At 44.6% G+C, this 27,533-nt stretch overlaps 1 protein-coding gene across 1 annotated transcript; it reads right to left on the reverse strand.

The window, feature by feature from the left end:
* ABCA5 (ATP binding cassette subfamily A member 5) lies at positions 1–27,533 on the reverse strand (the record flags this gene model as incomplete). Its single annotated transcript, XM_082008040.1, has 38 exons — positions 1–108; positions 836–891; positions 1,146–1,225; positions 2,212–2,361; positions 2,583–2,702; positions 3,099–3,193; positions 3,278–3,353; positions 3,871–4,046; positions 4,206–4,297; positions 4,403–4,520; positions 4,616–4,742; positions 5,307–5,398; positions 5,939–6,013; positions 6,520–6,657; positions 7,146–7,259; positions 8,221–8,391; positions 8,753–8,866; positions 9,529–9,666; positions 10,605–10,738; positions 11,570–11,739; positions 11,979–12,180; positions 13,201–13,320; positions 14,981–15,120; positions 15,338–15,428; positions 15,573–15,711; positions 16,513–16,632; positions 17,056–17,231; positions 17,686–17,796; positions 18,350–18,408; positions 19,976–20,144; positions 20,922–21,069; positions 21,448–21,636; positions 22,386–22,527; positions 23,991–24,220; positions 24,868–24,965; positions 25,183–25,341; positions 26,494–26,698; positions 27,429–27,533. 38 exons carry the CDS (start codon positions 27,531–27,533, stop codon positions 1–3), a joined length of 4,947 nt encoding a protein of 1,648 aa, XP_081864166.1.

Below are 27,533 nucleotides of genomic sequence, written 5' to 3' on the forward strand. Positions count from 1 at the left end.
TCAGAAAACGACTCGGTCTTCCTGCGTCCTCTCCCACCACAGCGTGCTGTTCAGGGTGCCGAAGCTGCTGTCCTCCTCCTCCTGCTCTCTAGCAAGCTCCACAAAAACCTGGAAGAGGCAGAAAGGATGTGAGCATGCCATTCTCCTTGTAGGAACTTTCTGGGTCACAGATAGAATTCATGGTAAAAATCTCACAGATATGGAACATCTTGCTTCATCTCCGAGTAGGAAGTTTTCAGTATTTTGGGTTTTTTCTCCTTGCTCCTACCCTCCCGCCTCGTTTCAAGAGCGCAATGAAAAGGAAGTTGAACCAAATACACACTGAGGGACATTTACCGTCAGCAATAACTAATCCAGAATAAGCAATAAGAAGCCTCAGCTTTACCCTCCTTTCAGAAATGAGCCATGCAATGCCCATCTTTTGATTAAATCAGAGCAGCACTTCCACTAATGTCACAAATTTATCTTGCTCCAGTCGCTGCAGTTGGTGTGTCTTATTTTAAAAAGAAAGGAGAAAATGGGAATAAAGAGAGCAAGGGAACTGGCAGTTCCAATTCACTTGGGAAAAGTGGACTTCACTTCCCCAAAAATGCCCAAACAGGCAATAGCAGAGCAGCCCCCGCTGCCGGAAAGCCGGGCACGGGGGACATGCTGCCCGCGCAGGGCTCATCAGCCCCTCCATCCACAACGACTCGCTCAGCCTGGACGCACGACAACTATATGGCAGGGACAAAGCAAATCCACTCTGGACGCTCCCGAAAACCCTGTCTAAAAACCTGCAACACGTTCACCTGGAAGGCTTTACTTCCACAAAATATCATTTGCTTTAACATACCTGTTCCAGTGTTGCCTGAGAAAAGCTGTACTCCTCGATGTTAAAGGCGTGTTTTACTGTTGAAAGAATTTATGAAAGACTATTTAGCAACACTTCATTATCTGACACAACTAGATTTAAAGCATTTTAAGCTGGTACAAGTGCTTACTCTTGATTTCACAAGAAACAGATTTGGGGTCAGCAATAATAATAGAAAAAAAAAAAATTAATTTGGAACAGAAATGCAAAAGTGCCACCCCGCATGGTAAATGCGTCAGTTATGCGAGACAAAATGGTTTCTGCACGTGATGCGTGGCAAGTGCTTAATTACCTTCTTCCAGCTTGGAAAAAGAATGTGAAAGCGACTGTACGTCTTCTTTAGGAATTTTGTACGCCAAAATAGAAGCAAAGCTGGAACAAAGAAATAAAGCAAATTTAGCTTCGGGTAAAATTACTCAAAGCAAAAATATTAATATCCAGGTGAATGGATTCAAATTTATTTTCTGAAGGTTACTCCAGGCATTTTGACTAGTCATCACCATACAAGACAACAGGAACAATGCAGTTCCAGGAGACCGGCTGGTTTATAATCTGTCTCGGAGATCCAGGTCCAGGTGCATCATCTGAGATCCCACTGAGAGCGCTCTATGATTTATACGCTCTTCAGCTGAGATTCAGCCATTACATTCTGCCTGTAAAATCATGAAAGAAAAATCTCTGCCTGGAACTCCCACAGTTATGAGGTTTTTGTCTTTCAGATGAACTCAGACAGAGGTGACAGGATCTCTGGGGACTTTGCATCACGCAGCAGTTGCCGCAACCCAGGCTCCAGAACAGAGAACTGCTCTGCCCCACACAATTGCTTCTGAAAAATAAACTCTCCTCCAAATCTCCTGCACCGAGGAACGCTCTTGCACGACGCCTGCAGCGCCTGTTTTGCAGAGAATCAGCAGCGGTCACCAAGCCAGACCCTCAGGTTCATACGGCAGAAATTCAAAGCTGTTGGGGGAAAACCAACCAACCCACCCTCAAACTTTGAGGGACACCCAGAAAACCTTCAAGCATTTCTAGGTAAGGGCCACTGACTCAGCGACTCCGATTTCACCCTCGTTTCCCGGGAGGGCCCAACCAAGGAGGAAGTCTCCAACCAACAGCTACGCAGACATCGAGTTTTGGTTCCTCCGTGCCGAACATCTGCACGCAGGGCTCACAGCCGCTGCCCTGGCAGCTTTTGCTGGCCTGCAAAACACTTCCTTTTTATTTTTTTTTTTTAAGCTATGTAAATATTTTTTGTGAATTTTAGTGTCATGGCATTCCTCACTCAGTGCCAAGGAGCTGCTGAGAAATCAGGGGCTTGTATTAGTATCAATGTTTTCTGTGTATTTGTTAGAGTTTACCTTTCCTGACGATTTGCGTTTGGGAATATGTGCAAAATCTGGCTCTGCAGATACTCCACCTGCTGTACATCTGCTGTTTCTTTTAATTTCATTTCCAAGAAGTATCCTCTGCCAAACTTACTCTTCAGGTGTTGGACAGTACCTATACATCTACCAATCGCAGAGAGAAAATGAGTTGTACATGTTGCACCGCGCTCAAAAAGCCGCCTAACTTCTAACACACCCTTTTTGCAGTTTGAGTTTAATTTTGCTCCAAGTTTAAGGTGCAAAAAAATTGCCTACCTATATTTTCAAAGACATATATTGTAGTCGACAGCTGTACTATCCTCCCTGCCACAACACCCGCCCGCAGGGGAGGGCTCCGGCGGTACCTGAGCTGCCCGGACACCAGGATGGCCACACGGTCACAGACAGCATCCGCCTCTTCCATGTAGTGGGTGGTCAGGATGGCTGCTCTCTCCTTATTCTTAAATGCTGCTCGAATTGCCCGCCTACAAAACATAAGCAAAACGTCCCCAGATAAAACGTTTGGCACGTAAGAGTAAATCCTGGGTTAGTAGGAAAAGAGGACTGGGATGGTCAAACACAACTCTTTTATTTTATGGACCAATACTACTCCTGTAGCAACAGTTAACACCTGATTTTTTTCCACCAAGATGACTTAAGCCTTATACTCCTTATATTTTAAAGATTTCTTGCGACTTTCAAGCTTTTAATCCCCAAGTTCTTCAGGGAGAGACACAGCCGAAGCGCACCGGGCACTAAGGCAGCGTTGATTCCCCGTCTGTGGCTCTCCCTAGTGTTAAGAGGGGTAACGCACACATAAAATCCAAGAAGTCCCCAAAGAGAAATGAGCCTGCGGCACCCACAGCCCCAGCGGCACTCACCACATGTGCTGCTTGGCTTTCGGATCCATCCCGGTCGACGGTTCATCCAAGAGCGTGACCCGCGGGTTGCCCAGCATACTCAGGGCAAAGCACAGCTGGGAGGAAGGCAAAGGGCAAGGGTAAGGTCACGACGGCTGCAGGAGGCGGCCGACGCGGCAGCTCGAAGAGCTCCCCTGTACCTTGCGTTTCAGCCCTACGCCCAGCTTCTTCGTCGTCTTCTGCAGGTGGTCTTTTAAATCCAGGGCACTTGCGATGCTGCGGAAGGGGGAGGACCGCATGTGAAAAGCTGAGAGGGTGATGGGTGGGCTTCCCCCTCACAGCATAGTATGCAAACAGTCTCATTTGAGGAACTCAGTTACAAATATTTGTACATATTTGTATATAAAGTATAAAAAAAGCAAGGCACTAAGCAGAATCGGAGCTGGGCGCTTCCATGTTAAGCCATCTGCCCCGTGTCCTAGAGGAGGTGACAACCCAGAAATGGCTCCAAGCCCTGGACTCCCCAGCCTTCAGCCTCTGCAAAGGTCATCACGAGCACTTTGTAGCTTCAAAAAAAAATTAAATAAAAGAACTAAAAGCAAATACCAGTTGAATTTTGCATGGCTGACCCTATCTCCTAACCTACAAATTCACACTTGCTGAATTTGCTGAAAGGATCCAATTATAAACTTCAATGAAAAAAAACATCGCCTTAGGAATTGTGGAGAAAAAAAGCAAAGCCCTAAGGAAAATATAGACAAAACCTAAACCAATTCTATAATAATATACTTACCGTTTTATGACTTCCTTAACATCAGTCTGACTCATTCCTTTGATAGCACCATAAATTTCAAAGTGTTCCTGCAATGTAATATCTGGCCAAAGAGGGTTGGTTTGAGGACAGTACCCCACAAATTTCACTGAGTCGTCTTCGCTGTTCAGTCCAAAAGAATAATCTCCCATCAGAACCTGGAAGGAAAGTTTATAGAGTTCATTCAGGAATATTGTAAGATTCAGAACTGTTTTTGTAAAGTTTTAGCAAAAAACACTTGGGAATGCTTGTAATAAGAAGAATAAAAAAAATAAATACAGATTCATTTACTATTTGTTTTCCAGCATGTAGCATACCTGTCCACTGGTTGGCTCAATCTCTCCAACGAGCATATTAATTAACGTGCTTTTCCCAGCTCCATTGGGTCCTAATAACCCCAGTATTTCTCCTAAAGAAAGGACAACACAAAACGTTGCCCGTGAGGTCAGATAAATGGGTGCAAGAGTAATTTTTGTAAATACAACAGCTCAACAGCAAGTGATTTAACTCCAACCTTTTTTTACGCAGAGAGAGAGATGTTTTGTTGCCACTTTCTTTATTTTTCTCCCCAGAAGAAATTCCTTCCTTTCATTAAACTCTTTGTGCAAGCTGCTGACCAGGATTGCTGGCATCTAGTAGAGGAGAGAGAAGCGGCTGCAGATCCCAGCGGCTCTGGGAAACCTCCAAAGTTGGGTTTTGGGTAGCACCCAGGGGCGCACGGCATTACCTCCTCATTTTTGGGGCTGCTCAGTATTTCTTGGACTCGCAGCCTCTCCGCCCTCACATCTTCATCTTCGTTTTCGTCACGTGGGACATCCGGGAACTTCCAGGTTTTGGCTTTTGTAAAACATTTTCTAAGGGAAAGAAAACAACATGACGCCTCTGCTCGGCGTTCGGCTGCGACGCGCTCGCTGCTTTGATGCAGAAAGCGACCTGTGCTGCCGAACCCCAGAGCAACACCTTTGGGCAGCACATCTGAGAAGCCCCAAAAGAGCAGAAAGAGCTGTCAACAACTGCAGCTATGTCATCCTTACGCTGAGCTCTTTGTTGGGGGATGGCATCTATAGGCGTGCAAAGGGAAAGGAAGGTCTCCTGTTTTTTTAATATAGGCGACCTCCTTACAAAATTCCTGATTTTGTACTGATAGAGCTTAAAAGGAAGGAGAAGCCCTATTTATGTACTTTATTGACTGAATTTCAGACAACTAAAGTCAATAGAACAAATTCTTTACAGACACTTGGGATGTGTGTGTGTATATATATATATATACACAGACAATATAGCCACAGGTATTTTATTTTCTGCAATATTCCCAATAGTTATACACTGCATATTCCAGTTTAATCACCAGCATCGTTTTTAGAAATGGCTCCTTTGGACTATTTCTTTTTAAAAGTCTATTTTCAACAGAGACACACCTGAAAAACGGATCCTCTCTAACTGTCCTCCCTCCATTCTTCAGCTCGAAACATCGCAGTAGGAAGAGCCACACGACACACTGCAAATAGGGCTAAAACCCACAGAGTTCTGGTTAGTTGGAGCGCTGCCCGCCCTGCGAGGCTGGCGATCACCCTATAGGTGATCCCACCAGTGCAGAGTGACAAGAAGCTCCAGCTCTTCCCCCACCACAGAAGTGCTGGTGTTTCCGAGAAAATGAAACGTACCATTAGATGCTGCTCAGTGGGTCGACACTGAGGATGCGCAACCAGAGTCTGCTTAGATTTAATAGCAGTTATATGGTTTTTGGAGGGAGAAGGGACTGTCCCCTGCTCTGGAGTTCTTGCTCCATCAGCACAGGCTCCCATAATAATCAGGATTAATATCAGCACCGCTAAGAAGACTACTGAAGCAGCAGATGTTGAGCTGGTAGGCACAGCAGCTTTTACTGATGCTGTTCATGCTGCAACAGGTTGCAAAGCTGCAGGCTCCAGTGATGCTCAGCATTAGATCAAATCTTTATTAATAAAGATGCCTCAACAGAAGGGGCCTCCCAGCAGGAGTTAGCAATTCTCTACAGCAAAATGGCAAATAATCCAATAATCATGCTTACAGCTATAACTGCTACCAGGAGCCGGTCCCACGGGTCATAGTATCCTCCATTCTTTCGCTTCCCTTTCCACGAGACCTGACAACGTAAAAAACCACGTTCAGGTAAATAATCGCCTACCAGAGACTGCGTATTCTACATCGCACTTTAATCTCAGATCAGCCATTTAAGTTACGCTGCTCAAGCACTTTCTGAGCTCTGCAGAGACCCTCCTTGCACCACTCTGATGCCAATAAATGTCCACCAACCTTCCACCGGCAGCTGCTCCTGGTTGAAAGCCATCAACTCCCAACTAACCCATCTCCCATCACCGGGTTCGCCCCGTCCACAGACAGAGGAACGCATGGTTTGCCTTTAGATACTTAACGGAAGACTTGTCTGTCTTCCCTCATTTTAAAACCGCAAGACCCTGCTTACAGGAAAAGGTGACTTTTCACCAGCGGTTGCTATTCTTCACGTGTTAAATGGCTACGGATGACGTGACACCATTAGGCAGGTATCTGCTGACCCGTTACCATTAAAGACGCCCACCCAATCCCAGCCATCTGCAAATGCTCCGGAGAGGATCTCCTGTAACCCCTTACCTTTATGAAACAAATCAGACAGCCAATAAGGGGATAAATAGGGATGAAGATGGAGAAGACATAATGCAGGATGGTGGTTACCAGGTAATAGTCCAGAAAAAAGGCCACTTCAGTGACAACTGTGCAGAGCAAGGCTGTCTGTACAAAAGAAAAGGTGAAAAAAGGCCATTTTCACAGAAACATTAAGGTTGGAAAAAGACCTATAAGATCACCTAGTCCAACCATCAACCCAACACCACCACGCCCACTAAACCATGTCCCAAAGTGCCACGTCTACATGTTTTTTGAACACCTCCAGTGATGGTGACTCCACCACCGCCCTGGGCAGCCTGTGCCAATGCTTGACCACTCTCCCCGTAAAGAAATTTTTCCTAATATCTAGTCTAAATAAACTAAATTTTCATTAGAGAGTTCAGACTCTCTAAGCATAAGTTATCTAATCTGAGGCACATTTTTTTAAAGCTTTTATCATTTAGCATATAGCAGTGATAAAGAGACATTGGTTATCTCCAGAACCACAACAGGCTTCCCCATTATTTTATTTAGAAGTGTGTCCTTAATGCAGAAGAAATTTGAAATATTTACCAATCTTCCCAGCTAATCAAAATCAAGGTAAAGTTACTCACCACTGAAAATATAAATGACCAAAATTCTTTCGTATTCTGGACTTTTTTAAACGTGAAGGAGACCACGTATGTGAAGAGCACGACGGATGGGACATAGCCAATCAGGCAAAAAATCTGCAAAGAGAAGAAAAGTTTTCTCAGGAAATGTACAGCGAGAACCCAAGGGTGAATTTTTTTTATGTAAGTATCAACCTATATAATTATGAAATTACTTATTATTACAACTTATGGAATTACTTTAGGGTGCTGGGTAACTCTGGATCCAATTTCGCCACTTAATTTGATATGTTTTTCTGCCTTGCTACATATAGCGTATACTATTAAAGACACAACTAAAAGAGTACGTGGATAGGCAGGAACCTCACTCAGATTCCTTTAAACTATTTCCTCCCTTTTTTTTTATTTTAATAACACAGGCTCCCATAAATGTTGACCTGAAGATCTGGGCAAGTATTAGGAAGTCCACCTTCAGCCTTAGCATTTCTGCAGAAATTAAAACAAGGGTAGGTGCACTGGTAGAAAAATAGCCCTGCAGAGCAACAGTCACATCCCAAACTCGATTAACTCAGAGCTTCTAGGAAAGCAGCTACAAAAATCTGATTCCTCTCCATTATAGCCAACATCTCAGGGAAGCCCGCTCTGAATATGAGAGACACGAAGATTTGTAGTCTCTTCAATTTAATCGCACGCTGCAACTCATTGGGGAGCTGGTCTACGTTCAAAGTTGCTGGAACCTTGTCACTAGCAGCCCGCAGATGCAAATGGAGCAATTATCAGGCGGCAGCAAAGAGCGCAGAGCAGGCAGGGCAAAGGAGGACAGAAAAATGCTGTATTTGAAAGCTCCGTTTTATTCCTGTTCTGAATGAAACTCCAAAATATGAGTGTTTTTCCCCCACAAAAAGTAGCTCCCTTTGGTGCCTGACTGGTGCCTCTGCGCCAGCAGCCTTAATTAGGCATTTTCCCTGTATATGGGTTGGAAAAAGTCTGCTGAACCACCTACTAAAAATAAACACTTGTGGAAAATAACACAACCATCTCACATCCCCACGTGCGCTCCGGTCCCCACCGCGCTCACCACAGCAAGGAACTTGCCCACGTAGAAATAAACGCCGTAGTGAAAGGCGAAGAGGCTGCCTATCATCAGCACGAGGATGGAGAAAAACAGCGGGAGGTCAACGACAGCTTGCCCAGTCCAGTAAGCGGAGGGATAAAGCCCCGCTATTTTCAGCTGCGTGTACGCTTTGATCTGCAAGAAGGAAAGCAAGCGCAGCGTTAATTAAATGTCAGTTAAAATTAACACGACGTTTGTGTGCCTTGGTGTGCGAGCAGGATCTTGTTTTCCCCTGATACGCTGCTTTTACGCTGACGTGCATCAGCGTGTTACCCAGTTACTGCTGATCTTAGCTGCCAAAGAAGCAAAAAGTATTTCCACAGAAAGAAAGAGGGCTTTTCCCAAATCTGCTCTGTCCCAGGCAGCAAACAGCAGCCACATCCATACTGCCTCTCATGGCAAAAGATGCTATTTAAAACACTTCTTAAGATTTCCCTCAAAATCCCAAGGTTTTTAAGTTCTCCTGCAGTTTACGAATCCGCATCTGGGAGTTTACCTTATGGTTTTCTGCATTGTCCATGGCAAAATAGGGTGGCATTCCAGTAATAATGATTCCCAGTAACACAGCTTCAAAATAGATCTCCAGTCTGAAAATTGTGTCTGGTAGATTCTGAAATATAAATCAGATTTCCTCAATAGCAAAAAAAGATGCGTGACCAAAAAAAAAAAATGCAGTTAGAATCAGCACATGACAGTAAATGCCAAAACATATATTCTGTGTAGCTCAAGATCGTCTGAGCTGCAGCATGAAGAAAAATAGCTATGGAAGTTTTCGGGGTATTTACAAGGGTGCCTAATAAACTCCTAAAGCATTTCTCTCCTGCAGCAGGTCCTCTCCTCTGCTCAAGGCCACCCCAGCTCTGCAGAGGAGGCAGCAGACCTCCAGCATCCCCGCATCCCGCCCCCAGAGGGGCAGGCAACCTGTAAGAAACCCCTTCCAAATTCCCAACGGGACATCCTCTTTCCCAGCTCCCTTCTCCACCGCTTGCGCGCGCTGCGGAACGAAACCCCGGCACCGTTTGAGTCCTCTTCGATTCCGCCAAGGTCCGTACCACCACGGACTCGCTCCACCGGCTTTTGGCTGCTGGGGCCCCATCCTTCCCCACAGCACCCTACAGAGCGTGGCCCTCGGTGCCGCAGACAGTCCCGACCGGCTCCTGCCGCCGCTCACGTCGTGCCGTTGCGCTCCCCCCTCGCCCCAGGGACGCTTCGGCACCCGCCCCGTGCTCAAGGGTGACTTTTGCCCCCGCTGCGGCCAAGGGCGCTGCTCACCTGCACGAAGGGGTTGCTCCAGATCTGAATGCTCTCCGTCACGTTCAGATGGCGCAGAAGTAGATTGCTGACAATGTTCATCAAAACCGGCAGGGAATGCACCATGGTACTGTTGAATACGACCGTGAAAACGTAGTTCTGGGAAGGAAAGCGTTTGCTACGTTAACTCTTCTGCACGAAGGGTAATACCCTGGGAGGGCTCTCCTAGGAGCTTAATTCAACCTAAACATTGGGAAAAATCTTTGCATACTGGAGTGTGCGTTGCGGGAAGCTCTGGGCTGCTCAGGGTGGTTACAACACATCACCTAATTCAGGAAAACAGCCATGCTCCTAGAGAACAAGTTATTTGGAATAAATTCCCAGACTGTTTTATGCAACTGTGATGCTATGACAAATGATGCTCCAGACAATTACAGCCTGAAAAACAAAACACACAACGACCCGCACTCGTCTGTTCGCGCTAATGCCTTTAAAAACCAGACAGGCAAAAATTTACATTCGCTAAGGGCCGCACTGTCACGTTAATATTAACAGTTTGCAATGAATAAAAATGGGAACAAGAGACAGAGCTGGCATATTGCAAAGCAGTTCCTTTGTTGGAGATTAAATACGACCCTGATGTTCAAATCTTTCTGACAATCCTTCAGTGACCATATTGAAATGAATCTTACAATCCAAGAAACTCATTTTTCTTTACACATGACAGCACCATGGAATTATACTTCTGTCACGTTGTATAATTCAGCCAGTGCAAGTAAAAAAAAAAACAAAATTTCTATGCCAGGTCTCTTGTGAAGTAAAATATTTCTTTTGGCTTTTTGTACCCCTGTGGGGAAGAAAGGGGGATGGAAGTTTTATTAGCCTACCATAATTATCATTACGGAAGTACATTTATTTTGATAACATTTCCATTCTGTTAATACAAGTCCTCCTTCCCGGCCTCCTGCATAAGCAATATTATACTATATTATTTGATTATATGACTCAATATGTGCCTTTCAGGCAAGAGTACAACAAACTAACCAGCTGCTCTGACTGCTCTTTGGGATACGACTGAGCTGGTCTGTCCGTCTTACCTGCCTGGATTCAAGGTCAAACACGTTTAAAGCTGCACTGTGAGGGGCAGCTGAGACGTAATCACTGTCATTGAACATCTCCAAGAGTATGTTCATGCTCCCAAGAGAGTGGACAATGTCATCGATATCCGATTCTGGTGTAAGACAGAGGAAACAACGTGACTACTCATCACCACCTTGGAGTATTTGACACAAAATTATTGCTGCATTTTCTCAGTGATATAATCCTCTGACGAAAGATCACTGTTTCTTTACACACGCCCACCAAAAAGAGTCCTTTGCTATTTTGAACAACATAATGTTTTTATTTTGGCTTCTCACTCAACAGCTTCCAAAGAATTCAAGAAATTTTTTTGTTTGTATTCTCCAATTTGTGCAAGTCAAATGCAGCAGTGGGGAAGCAGAGCTGCCAGCGAGCACCATCAGGATACTCAAAATTTCCAGCTGAACAGAGAATTAGCTAAGAGAGCAGGAAACCGGCGGCACTGTGATACAGAGTCTGGAGAAACGACGCTGTATTAAGCACAGATTCCCAACAGCTCCAACAGACACTCGTTTCTATTGCCCGGAGTGCTGCTACATGCTTTTAAAACACCCTAAGTCAAAATAAAAAGGAATTTTCCAAAATGTGGTGTAGCAGGATTTTAATGTTCATGTAGCTAAGCGTCTCCCTACCCAGCTCCTTCACACAGGTCATCTTTCTGTCTCAAGACATAGCGAGCACAAGGCTACCTGACATGGGAGGAGGAGGAAGATCTCTGAACCAAACCCTACGGCACGAAGGATACTCACTCTCTACCATTGCTGCGTACTTGCAAACTCTTCATTTGGGATAATTTCAAGGAAAAACTTTGTCCCTAACCCCAAAAGTAGCACACACCATCCCTCCCCACCACGTGAAATGCTATGTTAAAGAGTGAGGGGGAGACAGGAGCTGCCCCCGCGGAGCATCTCTGCTCTCCTACCTGTGGAGTTCTGCAGTAGGAGACGACTCCTGTACTTGTGATTGTCCTCTCTGGGTTTCAGCAAGTACAAATCTGGGGAAAGTTTGATAGCAGCTACAGAATTTTTGATGATGTGGTGTATGAAAAACAGCAAAATCTGAACTACAAGAAAAATCAGAAAAAGCAACAACCTGAAAGAAATAAAAGTTTTGGTTTTATTAAAATTCATCGAAAGACAACCCAGTTCATGTGCATGTTATTAAAACAACATCTCCCTCGCCCCCCAAAAAAGCATCTATGCAACAGTAATGCTTGTTATTGTTGAAACGTAACTATGGGAAAGAAATTAATCGCATCCTGCCGTTTCTCTGCTACCATTCAAACAGATTTTGAGAATTTTGTATGTAAGTGAGAAAGCCCCAACACTTACATAACTCTCACGCATTTATTTTCCCGCTTGAGACTGAGGAAGTGAACTTTTGCTATGGTGGAAACCTGCTTCTTCCAGAGGGCTGTATGGCTCATGGCTGGCGCCTTCGTCTCCGAGAGCATCAGGAGGCTCTGCTCCATGTCGTCAAGGGATTTTGTATCCATGTCATCCTGCACTTGCTGGGAATTGAACACGCTATAATCTGAAAAAGGAGGAGTAGAACTCTACAGATTTCATGCTCTGTCAAAGCTTCGCGGTTTGAAATGGCGGGGCTGGAGAAAGCTGGGTGGCCACCGATTCCTTCCCCTCACTATTGCAGAAACCATCTCATCCCCATCTCTCAACTTAACCCCAAGCTCAATGACGCCGATCTGCCCCAACGCCCCGAATCGCCCGCACAGCAGACGCTTAAGGCAGACGGTACGACTTTCTGCCTCTCCGAAGGTGGACCTTGCCCCGGTTTCATGCCGTTAGCCTGTGTATGCATCTGTATGATTCAGTACCAGCACATTCAGCTGTTAAACCCTCTCGTACGCATGCAAAAGCGTTGCAGAGCAGGATAGTTTACTAGTCTGTATCACAAAGAAAGCTCTAAAAAGATTAAGATAGCTTAAACAGTTTAAAGTTGACATCAAAAGCAGAATTTAATTGTGGAGGAATAGTAAGCAGTCCTAACTTTTCATTTGAATTGAAAGTCAGTTTAAAGGACGGGAAAAAAGACAAGTTCAGCTATTTTCAGCTGAAAGCTTAGTGCAGGCTAGTAATATTACTGTTCATGCAGAAGGTTGGAAATAAATTTTATGCTGTGCATTTAAAATTTCTTGAAAGTAAGCTCCATTAGAAAAATAAAGTGGATTTTCAAAAGCTAGCCATAAGAAGTGCAACTGTAAAGCAAAGAATTTAGATGTAAGGAGATTGCATGAAAAATTAATTACTGAAGAGACAGCCAGTTAAATGGTTTTTCCCTGGATCCTCCCAGAATCTCTCCCCACCCAACTTGCTGCTTTTGTGTGTTTTTCATGTTAAATATTTGAAAAGCCTGGAACAACGTGAGAACGAAGGCACCCCGTGCTGCTCAGCACAGTGCTCTGCGAGATGATTTTTTATTCTCACCTCTGTAGCAAAACGGCTTCTAGCAGTGATGTGCCACGGGCAATTCTACACTACTTAAGACTAAATCAAATATGAAGGAAAAGAGGAAAACAGCTGCGGTCCATCCCACCTGCTTGATCGATCTCTGCCTCAACTTCCAGCTTCAGATAGACATCCTCCAGCGTTGTCATGGAAACGCCATACGTGATAACGCCCAAATGGGAATGAGTGTCGAGGTCAGAAAACAAGCCTAGAGACAGAAGCGAAACATATTGGTTGCTCCGAAACGGGATTACGTCGTCTCCCGAGAGATCTCCAAGCCCGTCAGAGGCATCCCTAAAGCCTTCTGCACGGTACTCTAGAAAGCAGGTAACCTGTAAATATGGTTGCTTAATTAAAAACACAGGTCATGGCTTGAGAACCAAGGTTGGGACAAGCTCCTTTTAGCCCAGAACTTCAGGCCCTGTGGCCAGCTATGGGAAAATGTGGTGTCTCTTCAAACCACCTCAGCATCCTAAAGCTCCTGGGCTCTGAGCTGCCTCCCGGCTGGCTGCGACAGCCCCTCTCCTGGGCTCATCACCCCCCAAGGACTGCGGGACAGCTCAACCTACCTTGATCCCTGCCCAGGCACAAAGAGATTTTACAAATTAAACTACTGAGTAACTTTTTATAATTACATATAAACACCCAGATCTGTAAAGCCGGCTTAACTGGGCAGAAGATCCTAGACAGTCTGCATAGCTTGAAGACCAAGATGACGTTCAGAGTGAGAGCACTTATTAGCACTTTGGGATAAAAAAATGCTACTGAGCTCTTGACAGTCCTTTGAAGTGAAGGACGTGACAAAATGAGGAGCTTCAGAGCCAAGGTCGTAACGAAGGAAAACGCAAATGTGTAAAATGGGAAAAGCAACTGGACACCCAAAAATTCTCATCAGAGCTCCGTGATTTCTTCTGCCCCACTAGGGGCTGAGGCATATTCCTAACATCAGCTTCTCCTTAAAATACTTCAGGGGAATTGGTTCAATCTTGCATAAAGACGCCTGTTTTTCAAAACTACATGCAGTGGCTGCCAAAGGTGAAGCTAATAAATTATTAACTGGTTAAATGCAACTGGAGGGGAAAAAGCATTTATGAAATATTAGCCACATTCACATCAGTATGAATTCTCCCTTCGCTTTCCACATAGCACAAGGGACATGCTGTTTCTTCCATTTTCTCCTGGGAGATGAGCAAGGAGCCTTGCATAGGACTGATCAGAAAATTGCTGCCATCTGGTGAAACCAACACATCTGTCCCCGCTCCCCAGAGAATTCTAAGGCAGAGACACAACGCTCTTGCGGCTCGCAATGAAGGGGATCACAGAATCACTAAGGTTGGAAAAAGACCTTTAAGATCATCAAGTCCAACCATCAACCCAACGCCACCGTGCCTCGAAGTGCCACATCTACACGTTTTTTGAACGCCTCCACTGACAGTGACTCCACCACCTCCCTGGGCAGCCTGTTCCAATGCCTGACCACTCTCTCCGTAAAGAAATTTGGACTTGGGGCTTTCTGGCTTCCCACCGGAGGCCAGCCCTGTTTATTACAACGCTCTGCAGCAAGATGATCCTTCTGCAGGACAAGGGCGTTCTGGGGCAAAAGGGTCTCTTCACCCTTCTGCTAAAGGCATCTCCCCAGCACATGCTGCCGGGTACCCACATCCCTCCTAACACACCACAACCCCCTTGGAGGAGGCAACGAGGTCCTCCCTCACCCGAGAAAAACCTCTCCGACTGAATACCAGCCAAACAACAAATACATATAAAAACAGGGAAATGCAGAAGCAACAATTTATGGCTACAGCCTCGCTCGATGGATTACTCTCCTGCCGCCGTTCAACCCTGCAGCACAACAAAAACATCAATACCTGCAAACTTGTCCATGTCCTTGAGCGGCAGGGTGTACACGAGCTGCTCGTCGTTCTCCTGGATCAGGCTGGCTGCAGGTATGTGCTGTCTTATCAGCGAGGTTGTAGCTTCTGTGTTGCAATAGGCATCGATGTGCATACTACGAAAATGCAAAAGAAATTGGGTTTTTAAAGCTTGCTTTTTTCCTTACACCTGCATCAGAACTAGCAGCCACCAGAGCACCTAACATCCAGTATGAAGATGATAAAAAGATCTTTTTTGGGCGCAAGGGGTGCTATCTTACAAGTTTCAACAGAAAACAATAAAAACCAAAAGATATATTATGTCACGTAACAGGTATCACACAAAAAGCATACCTCAAGCGGTAGCCAATTCCCCATTTGCTTTTGAGAAAAAGAGAAGATCCAAGGCATTTTAGCATCCCTTGAGAAATCACAGCTTTACGATCTAGAAACAAACAAACAAACTAGCAAACAAAATCAGAGGACTATCAATTTACTCCAAAACCGAACTCTGTATTTCAAATAAAGGCATATACCATGGTTAGAGAAGCACCAATTTAGGTAGCCAGGCTGTTGCGGCAGGACTCACCGGCGAGGATATCCGCCTCGTCCATGAAGTGGGTACTGAAAACGGTCACGCGATTCGCTTTTCTGTTTTTCAGGAGGTTCCAGACGATGTGCCGCGAACACGGATCCATACCCGCAGTTGGCTCATCCAAGAGTAAAACCTGTGTGTAAAAACAAGCGTTTGCAAACGCAAAGCGTATCCGTGCGCAAGGTGCTGACCTCAGGAAATCCCACCTAAGGAACAGATACCGGGCTTTTTGTCTGAAGCCTGCTAGTCAGTCCTCTAAAATGTGTAGGAGACATCTGAGAGTAAGCAAGGCAGCTATCTGCACCACGCTTTGAATAAATTCATCTCCTGTTGTGACATATGGAAAAATCATATAGTAACTTAATGCCACAGTCCCTTTTATTCTGTTTCTAACATAGTTAGGTTTAGCTATGGATTCCCTCCCTCTATTAAGGGATGGTTAAATATACACACACGTTTTTAAAATCCCAGCAAACTGTCACGCACATCATTATTAAATACAGATCTAAAAGCAGCCCCCATTCTTACAGGCCAGAAATAATAGGTCTGTAACGCAGAAGAGCTCTCTGGCTCGGTCCCTGCTCCAAGTGCCTGGCTGGCTTTGCAAGGAAAGTCTCCCGACATTTTCGCTGCTGGGGGCTAAATGTTACCTGCCAGAAACGACACAGAACTTGTCACGCTATTTATTTCACAAAGAGATCAAATCCAGAGCTACTGCCATTACCTAAGCCATTACCAACCTTGAGCATAAAGGTTGAGCTATTGAAGCTATTTTAATTGTTTAAACCATAAATGAAGAAAAAAAGAGCGACAGATGCTCCCAGTAACAATTTCTGCATCTTACACATTATATGCATTAGTTGGTGTTGACTAGAGACGTCAACCCTCAGGTGTATTAGTGACAGCAAGTCGGGAATGCCTCCACCATGCTCACCTTTGGGTTCCCAAGAACAGCAACTCCCACCGACAGCCGCCTTTTCTGTCCCCCGCTTAATTTTTTAGCTTGATTGTCTCTGATGGGCTGCATATCCAAATCCAACAACACCTTCTGCACCTTTAAAATGTAAGAAACACATTTTATTGTTAAAAAAAGGCTATGCATGTCTTTAAACCAGATTATTAACATTCAAATTAACTCTTCTCAATTCACAGCGTATTCTGTATCTGAACTGTGCAGTCCGCTAACAAATCTGCACATCCAAAGCAGGGTCTTAAGCTCCAGAAAACCTGAAGTTAAAAGGTGTCTATGCTTGAATACAAATGCTGGGATTTAAAATGTTTCATGAGCATTTGTGTTTCCTAGGAAAAATTAACAGTTCATCTTTCTAAAAATATCTGTACCTCTATGTCTATTGTACTGTAAAGTAATATTTCCCTGCAAACTTGTCTTAAAGAAATAGCTGTGCAGACCAAGTGTATTTCTCCCTACAGGTTAAAAATGAACATGTAAGACAATATCTGTGTCCAGCTGACTTACCTCTTGTATCAAATCATTCTGAGGGATTCCTTTAATTGCAGCAAATATGGAGAGATTCTCCTCCACAGTTAGTATATCAAAGTGTATGTCGGACTGGGGGCACACCCCCGCTATTTGTCGCACTTCAAGCATTTCATCGATTTCGGAGACTTTGTGTCCGTAGACAGAGACGAACCCTAAAAATACCCAAACAACAAAAACCCAGAGTCAATTAACTGAGAGGTTTTTTACAGCCAGAGAGCGGGCTAACATGGATGTGAATCTAGAGTGGACTCTTCCAGACGTTATTCAGAGAAGAATTTGCTGCACCCTGAAATAACAACAAAGGTGAACAGCTTTGGTTTTCAAAAGAAGGGTTCTTAAATCTCACAGAATCACAGAATCATTAAGGTTGGAAAAGACCTTTAAGATCACCTAGTCCAACCGTCAACCCAACACCACCATGGCCAGTAAACCATGCCCCGAAGTGCCACGTCTACACGTTTTTTGAACGCCTCCAGTGATGGTGACTCCACCACCTCCCTGGGCAGCCTGTGCCAATGCTTGACCACTCTCTCTCAGTAAAGAAATTTTTCCTAATATCCAATCTAAACCTCCCCTGGGGTATGTCCTAACGGCGGCGAAGCTCACCGTCCGTCGGTGGACACAGCCCGCAAAGGATGTTCATCAGCGTTGTCTTCCCGGTCCCGCTGTGCCCGAGCAGAGCCGTGATCTGACCTTCATAGATGTCAAAGGATAAATCTGGTCCCCGAGGCAGGTGCAAGAGAAAGCGGAGATGTTAGCGATGTGCTCGTGGCACCCGGTGCCGGCTCCTACCGCAGAGGTAAATTCAAATACCGACATATGGGGTATGCATTTACGTGCTGCTGAAGGGACGCCTTACCTCCACAGCCCGGCGTGGCCCGGGATGGCTGGGGCTGGGGCAGTCCCGGCACTGGCTGCGAGGTGGCCACGTTTAAAAGCCACATGGGGAAACAAGATGGCAAGATCAGGGAGATGGGGCAGGGAAGATCATATCACTAATGACATGAGCGGAGGAGGAATAACGGGGACGATGCCAGCTGACTTTATTTAGGGATGGAAGGGCTCCTCTTTTTGGGGTACCACTTTAAAGAAGATTACTGCCAAAGCGGTGAGAGAAGACACACACAAGCACATCTGGCATTCATGCTCCAAGGCCCCACCCCACTAAAAGAAACCAAAAAGCCCGAACTGAAACACAAAAGACCACTCAACAATTCAGCTATCGCTCCTCTGCATCTGCTAAGCAGCTAAAAAGCTCAAACGTTCTTACTTCTGAGAGCCTCCACAGTTTCCCCCTTTTTCCTGAATGTTTTCTGAACACAGCTGATTCTGAAAGAAGACAGGTCATTTTATAAACTATTTTAGGATCTTTATGTGTTATTTTGAATGTCGGCAACAGTCACAAGACAACCATGCTAAAGTGGGACTAGACATGTTAAAGACCCGTAGAGGCAAGTCAAGAGACAGGTCATCTTGTTGCAGAACTTGGTCCGTCTCCACCCTGGTATCAGAAGGTTTTTTCTCGTTACCTTCTAAGGTATTTTCTATGATGACAGACTGAATTGTTTCAAATCTCTGTTTCTTTCTCATGGTAGAACAACACACTAGACGTTTCCCAAGCTAGAAAAGGGCACAGCTACTCCCCAGTAAATTCACAATACAACAGAAGACTCAACAGATAGGATATGGAAAATAGCTATTAGTACACCAGACTCCAAAGATGTGATTACTGACAGCTCTTGATCAAAATTAGGCAAAAGCAAGCAGGTATCTTTGTCTCCAAGAAAAGTTAAGAACCTTACTTCCAGCCCCACTGTTTTTCAAAATGAAAAAAACAACCAGTTTATCTGAAGGCACCATGTGTAGGGTGGGTTTTAGAAGCCTGGCCACCCTACACATGAAAATGGGGATGGGGAGTGGATTACAGGTGTGAATGGCGGGGAGGAGAACTGTGTATGAAAGAAAACAAAACCTGTACAAGAAAGATGACAAGATAGTATGAAAGTGATGGGGAGCCGGTGGAGGGATGCTATGGAAAGCGTCCAAGGTGGATGAATAATGCGAAAACGGCCACAAAGTTCTCATGTGAGCATCAGGATCGAAACTGGACCCTTCAACCTATGGCAGATGCCCAAAATTGACGCGGATATCATGGACAGCACAAGAGTTTTTCTGGTCACTATGCTCAAATATTGACTTGGAGCAGTGAAGACACAGGGCTCCTCAACTCACATCAGGGCATGCCGTTGGAAAGTGATGGAAACAAGGGCTAAAAGGAAGATACTGAAAATAATATCTGAGACACACTAAAAATACATGACAGTCCAGATGCAAGACAATGGGTGACACAAAATGCAACGTGGAAGACGAGAGCATGGACATCTATTTTTCAGTTTTACCCTCTGAGATACAGCAGCTGGGTAAAACCACCAGGAAGTTCTCCTCTGGTCTATGGAGGACACAACAGCCTTCACACAAACCTAGAATTCAGCTTTTTCTCCTCAAATGTGTTACCAGAAACTAAACCCTCCCAGAAGAGTAGGCGTTTCAACATCTGCAACCGCTTACGCCTCTCGTGGCCTCAGAGAAACTGAGGGAATGGAAAACCGTTCAGTTTTGAGAGGACTCCAACTGAAGGAATACAATCCACAAACAAACCCCTTCTTCAAGCCCGGTGATTTATCCTTGGAGAGAGTCCATGTCGTCGACGATGGGGCTTCACCGCAAATGGAAACGAGCCGTGCTCTGTGTGTGTGTGTGGAGGACTCTCTGCAATGCATACCATATGCTATTTGAATCCAACAATTGGAGAAACAAGAGTGATTTTCAAATTGCACATTAAATATCAGGGACCCAGGTGGGCTAAACTGCTTGTGGGACAGGGCAGGAATCGTACCTGATGGCTTCTTTCCCCTGAAATTCGGAAGGCACAGGTTCAACTATCTCACTGAAACTTAAACTGCCGTTGACGCTGCTCTCGTACAACTCCTTGTAATTTTTTCTGCGCTTTGACCAAAATGAGGGCTTCATAAAGAAAAATGGCGTGCGGCGTAGTCCAAACTCCCCTGGATAGTAAAGGGAAAAATTTCTTAATGGTAACTGCTGGTATTCCTCGCCTTTGGGGTTTTAGCTCTAAAAGCCATGAGCTACCCTGCTAAAAGTTCAGGAGCCAGCCCACACCTCCATTCTGGAGGGGTTTCATCAGCCAACTCTACATTATCTGCTTTTAAGCCACGGTTCCCATCAACACTGCTAGCAGGTTCCAGTTTTGCCAAGTATTTAAATATATGTGCAAATCTCTTTCTAAGCAAGAGAAACGCCCAGTGCTGAAAGAACGGTCACTTAAACGCAGGCAACATAAAGACAGAGAGATCAGAGGCAAGCGGAGCTGAAGGGCTTAACCAGGCATTAGTCGCAAGATTAACAACTTCATTCTGCATTTCATGTCAAACTACTGCTGTCACAGGGAAAGGCCTGGAACAGGCAGAGCAGGCTTTAATTTTCAACCCTGTAAGAGCAAACTGCAAAGGCTGAGGCACTAGTTAACCCAGTAAGGAAGCTTTTCCTCTAGGAAAAAGGGAAACAGAGTTTAGCTGGCATACATAAAGGCCATTAACTCTAAACATGCTAACAGCCCTCCTCCCATCTCATGGTTTTAGTGGGATATAAATTATTTCAGCCGAAAGTATTCTGAGTCACGGCGTAAAATGCATTTGTAAACAGCAGCATCTCCCTTCTCCACAGCTGAAATGCAACCAGAAATGGCACGAGCCATGGCGGGCTCGGACTTGGGGAACTGGTGATGCCAGCACAGTTCAGGCTAATTTTTCTCATTAACATACCTGGGATAACCTGATCAAGGTAGACAGCCACAAGCAGATAAAATATGCTATCCAGCACCAATAAAATAAGAGAGATAAAGAGTGGGTAAGGACCGTGATTTAGATTTGAGAACGTTGCACCATTTTCATAATCTTCTAGATGCATGACCTGCCAACAAACACGGACAGAGGGAGATGTTACCGGCACTGTACCAGCCCGGAAAGACACCACAGCACGGTGCAAAACAGCAATGGAGGGGAAGAAAAAAAAAAAAACAAAAAAAAAAAAAAAGAGAGAAAGAAGAAAAAGTGACTGAGATCACAGCAACGAACACAAAGAATAGCAGCTGCTTGATGATGCACTGCCTTTTACTTTTCAATTTACAATTAAATTGCTATGGGAAGCTATCAAAATAGGCACTTCCCCCCCCCCAAGTTTATTAAAAAAAAAAAAATTTAAGAATACCTACAACAAAACCTATCTGAAAACAGTGCAAGACAAATGAGGGCAATGAGGCTGCAATCTGAGGAGTAGAAAGTTATTTACCTGGGCGACACCAATCAAGAAGCTGCACTGACACAAGGGGCTAAGAATCCACACGAAAGACTTGGGGAAATCTTCCAGCAGGACAATATTAAGGCCCACAAAACCAAAAGCCAGCGTCGCCAAGAACTCCACTATACCCACATGTTTTGACTTTTTAAATAGAGGTGTCAGCATAAGCGCAAAGAAAACCTGCGAACAGATTAAAATAAAAAATGGTAAGAAGCTATTAAAAAAATAATAATACAAGGTATTGAAAAACTAAAGCAAAAAGACCACAGCTTCACGTTTTCCTCTGAAAATCCAACCACTGTCCTGGTACAGTCGCTCCAGCATTCACCCACGTCCCACCCTTCCCTGACAAACAGTCCATCGGAGGGAGCTTCCCAAAGATGCCAGGCAACAAAGAGGAGAAAAAAATTACAAAAGAAAAATAAGGAGCCGTACGGCTGCGTATGCGTATACACCCTGCTTAGCACAGCTTCTGTAAACAGCAGTCAACAAATAGCTATTTCTGCATTGGTTGCTTACGCACTCAGACAAGCAATTTGCTGTATAAATTAATTCTCTGACCCTTAATTAGGGTTTTAACCTTATGCTATATAGGAACAGCAAATGTTTAGATGAGGGCATGGTTTTAGACTTCAAAATGGTGCTGCACAGACTGTTTTCAGCTCAAAGACAGATGATTATAAACTCAGGTACTTCAGTAAGGAAAGCTATTTCTCACAGTGACGGCCGAGAGCCGTACAGGATCCCAAACCAGCGCAGCCCCAGGGAAGGGGATGGGGACAGGTAAGATACCCACCACCGTTAGGTCCTACAGAAGCTACGTTTGTTCCAGATGCTTTAAGTAGAAAGAACAAGGTCAGCTGGGAAAGAAAAAAACTCATCTAAACAGGGATGGGATAGCTGAATTGAACAAGTCCAGGAATACTTACTGAAGAGATTCCATACAGGAAAAAAAGGAGAAATATCACAAAGGCACTGCTCTGGGGAAAGAGGGAAGAGGCGGTTGCAATCACTGCCATAAGAATGGACATGACAAAAATCAGACTCATGTAGAGCAGCACCCAGGAAAGCCTAGGAGCGAAAGGGGAAAAAAAGAACAGAAACCAGTCAATGAATTCCAAGCCTGAATTATTCACCCACAAAAATAGCTAAAACTACCACTCTTTAGTATTCCAGACAGCCGCACCAGAGAACAGGCTTGCAACAAAACAAGCGCCCCCAAATAAAAAGAGCTCTTGTAAACATCCCTGTAATTGTTCTAAGCATTAGAGCACAAACATCAATACCCACAGCATCAAAATGATACACAATTAGATGATTCATTATAATTTTTTTTTCCCCCTAACTTACATAATTAATCCCCTGGTATAACTAAAATAGGGAAACTGAGTAGTAGGTTTCAATAATTAAAGAAATTCTATTTAAAATTTAATACACTAGTCATTCCAGTAGCCGGGCAGGGTAATAAAATCCTTTCCTTTTCAAAAGCAGAGCTGCAAGTCTGTGAGCAACTCTAACCTCGGGAAACAAGGGCGGTTTGTGTACAGCTAGTAAAAAAAATGACACCTTTTCCTCACAAACAAGTTCCTGAGTTATTTGCAGCGGTCGACCGAAGCTGCACTACCGGTGTGCCTTTGCAGATCGCTCCCATTTCACATGGGAAAAGTAAAACTATTTTCTCCAGAGCAGAGATGCTCAGTGCTGACGTGCGAGGGGCGAGTGGGGACAGCCGACAACGCTGCGGGCGAAGGACTTGGCAAGATTTGTCACCAAGGACGGCAAATGGTGACAGAACTGACTGTCAAAAAAAGAGCTTGGGTGCAGAAATAAAACAAAAGCAACCAGAAAAATATAACCCAGACAACCCCAGCTGGCTGTTACGGTGCAGCAGGGAAAGATGCTAAAATACCGTCGGCCACTGCGGCAAAGCTAAACCCGTTTTTCTCTCTGCAACTGTCAACGACTTCAAATTAGTACAACCTCTCGTTTGGGAAAAACACCCAGACCACAAACAACATTATATTGCATCGGACAATTTCCACCAGGGTAAGGAAACGAATTAAAACCTGTTGCTGAGACTGCTCTGTCAGGTTAGAATTACAGAGCAAGATTCATTTAGTTATGCGTCGGACAAACTGCTGCTAAGCTCTGGAGGGAGGCTGCAGGTTACCTGTTGAGCCTCCAGAAAAGGAGGTACTGAGCCAAAAATATTCAAAACCAATAAAAATCAAACTACATAAAAATCTCAAACATCATCACATTTAACCCCTCTAAGTCTGGCATAACTTTACATGCATAAATGTAAAATGGTATTAAAATATTCCTATTTTCATGATACTGCAAGTATCGCTACATCAGATTTTACAGTGTATCTCACTTTTAGGCTGTTTTCAGTTAATCAGACTGAAAAGAATTACAAAATTGGAGGATGGGATAGAGGAGTTCTTCCTAGAAAGCGTTATTTTTTTTAAATATTTCTTGCTATATTTTGTCTTTCTTTTATAAAGAAGGGGTTATACCAAACACTCACATACCAAAAGGCAGTGTCGTGAAGTCCCAGTATTTTTAAGAATTCCTTCAACTTCCTCTCCTTTTCTGCCACAATATGAATCGCCAGATAATACCCAAACGGTGAGAAAGCGATCACTAGGTAAATTAAAATGATTGCACGAGGAAAATTATCTATTTCCACCACTGCAGCCTCTCCCATGACCACTGCTCTCGTCAGCTCCAGTTGTTCCCAAACCGACTGATTCGTCTTCAGCTAAAAGGAAAAGAATGAAGAGTTATTTCTGCATCACTCCTGATGTTACAGCCCCGTCCCCCCCAGCGGCAGCGGCCCCGGCTCAGCCCAGTCTCCATCCCTGCTGACAGGGAAAGATCCGGGGACCCCCAAACCTCTCTGACCCTGAATCCCGGTCCAAAAGCACGGAAATTGGAGAACACCTGAACACCTGGAGATAAAATGAACAATTCTGCAATTCCCATCACATAAAAAGACGAGACTCGCTCTCACGGCGAGCGGCATGACGGGAGAGAAAGACAGAGGAGAGCACCGCTGACAACAGAACCGCAAGGCAAATTCTGCAGCCCCTTTTGGCACAGCATCTTAAACAGGATTTTCGGGTGAGCACCGTCAAGCCTTCGCGTTTTGACGGCTGCTGCGATGTACGGTGCGGGCTCGTTTGGACGCAAAAGACAAACGTCTGCGTTATTCAACTGGACGAGAACGCTGCTGTACAACATATGGCAAAACACACACAAAATACGCTGCCGGCTCATAGGATTCAAGCTGATTTTTGATGTGGCATTTTACACAATTAACGGACGACATCACAAAAACAGTCAGAGCCAGGGCAGTCCAGGGATTTGAACCTCCTTGGTTTTATTACATTATTTTTTCAGATTTACCTGTATAATTGCGGCATCGATGCAGGCTTGCAGAGCTGTAAATCCCGAGCTCCAGTACATTACCGATTCACACCCTTTCCGCAGGTTGGAGCAACTGGCTGCAGAATAAAACAAGGCATTTTAAAATGCGAAAAGCTGGAGGTACAGCCGTCCTATCCCTAACGTAAAGATGCTGCAGCTTGAGGTGACCCCTCATAAACGGTGAAAAAAAATTCCAAAACCCCAATATATGCAACATCAGGCCAAAAAAGAAAAAGAGGGAATGATTTTTCAGTTTATCTCCTTACGGATAAATACAAAAGCATGTACATTTACCTCTCGATTCCATATAAATGGAAGACATAGCGACTGAATCGGGAAACCTCAGCTGGTAGGACATGGCATCGTTGAACACTACACCCACAAAGTTTGACGGTTTGAAGGCACTGGCTTCTTGCAGCTCCTCTTCACTTAAATACTCCTCTGTGATGATGCCTGCAAGATAGAAGAAATTATCATGTCAATTTAGGTATCGGCACAGCAGGAAGAAAAAATGTGCAACACTGTTTTAAAGAAGTGCCATGCCAATAACGAATGATTTATTTGGGTTTGGACACATATAGGGCTGTATTTTTGTCCTAGTAAAGGAAGTATTTTCCTGAACAGGAACCTGCTGCAGTGTGGCTCAGTAGCAAGGCGGGCAATTCAAATTTACCCCCAACTCTTCCCCTTTTTCCTCCCATTTTTTGCTGCTCCAAGAGCTTCTGTGCCCCAATCCTCTGCCAGCTACCCGACAGTTTATTCTCCAGCACCAGCGCTTTTAAGAAGGGCGGATGAAATCAGTGCAGAGGGCTGAATATATGAAAACATGGTATTTTGCCAGTGACTTCAGCAGAGGATGGGAGGAAGATGGGCTGCGAAGGTGGGAAGCGGGACCGTTTGCTCGAAGCAGCCGAGGGCACCATAAGGGAAATGCAGATGTGGGGCTGGGCTGTTCCTCGGCAGCACCTTTGAAGCATGCATACCGCAAGGAAGAGAATCAAGGACACCAAACTAAAAATACATCAGAGTCGTTTTGGAGAGATAAATTCCCACTGGATGTGTCAGCCGTGCAGGCAAAGCACTTAAAAAAAACAAGCTGGGGGGGGGGAGAAAAATTTCTTTCAGAAGGTGACACAGTGTTAACAGGAATTGCCATTAAAAAAAAAATAAACATTTAAAATGTTGCTTTGATCGTAACAAGAGACTAGAAAACATGACCTAATATATCTGCAGGACAGTATCATCTCCTGAATTTGCCCCAGGATGTCACAGGACAAGTACTAATTAGCCCTAGAGCTGTTCAGGGGCTTTTTGTACTTTGCATTTGGGTCCTCCAAAAACCTTTACTGCAGCCACACAACACTGGTTGGCTGCAACAGCAGAACACAAACCGCTTTGAGACAGCGGTGCCAGTACATTTGCCAACCAAGCAAAAAAAAAAAAAAAACCTCAACGAAAAAACCCCTCCTTCACAGTCTGTTCTCCATCTGCGATGGAAAAGAAATGGGTTTTTCTGTCAGCAACAGCAACAGTGAGCTCCCCCTTCAAACGCAAGCCACAGCGCAAGATATACTGAGGAAAACAAAACGCTTCAGTTCCGAATACCATCTTCGAAGTTATCAAAAGCCACTTTCTTCATGATTTCTCGCGCCATTCGGGTTGGCGGTGTGTATCCGATGACAAAATTCACCAGCATGGAGGTATCCAGAGTGCCGAGGTTGGTGTTGGCGACCTCGCCGTATTTCCTATGCGGATGCATCATGCTCATCAGAATTAGCCAAAACAAGAAAAAGAGTGGGAAAAGGATCTCCTGTGCAGAGAAAGAAATAAATATGAAAACTTCGCAAGTTTTCGTAGAAGCGAGACTTTCCAAAAGTTGATCCCAGTTACACGAAGCTCAAGGAAGGGACTGGGAGTTCAATCACTTAACTGCAGAGTTCTCTGCACGTTTTCAATGCAAGAGCCATTTTAATGCCACGTCCTTCTCTGGCACTGAAGCAGGGTTTTAATCGCATGCTTTGGTAAGCTAAGAAGCCATTTTAAGGTACAAAGGGATAATTCTACATGCTTTATGTATCAGCAAACTTACGTTATTTGGAAAGCAGCAAAACACAACCACGAACCATTAAACAAATCTAGCCAAGCACTGCACTGTCTCTTCTTCACCTCAGAACGAACCTTTACGTATGATACCCATCACCTATGTGCAGGGCTAAACTGTTAGAGGAGATAAAAATCTTCTGGAGAGGCTTAATCCCGCTATACTGCTCAGTTATGGGTGCAGTATTTTTTAAAAATTCACTAAGTTTGCACTGTTTATTCACGGATATTTTCTGGATAATGCCGTACACATTAGGATACATTTTCAACGAAAGGATCACAACAATACCTTCTGAAAAAGCTTATTTCAAACCAAAATTCAGAGGAGACCATGAAGCTTCAGAGACATGAATAACTGAGCACTGCCTCCGACTCAGGAGCCACTTAAATGCAAAGTAAATGCAGAAACGAAGACAGCAGTAAACAAGCACTCCGCTCACCTGAACGCTGCTTTTTTTAGTCCTACACTTAATAAGACAGTTCTTGAAGAGAAGAGCTCTGGTTTGCCTCCATACTCCGACTTCTCTTGGAGTCGTCGGTGCCAT

Source organism: Phaethon aethereus, assembly GCF_964289735.1.
Source record: "Phaethon aethereus genome assembly, chromosome: 18".
Lineage (NCBI taxonomy): Eukaryota > Metazoa > Chordata > Aves > Phaethontiformes > Phaethontidae > Phaethon > Phaethon aethereus.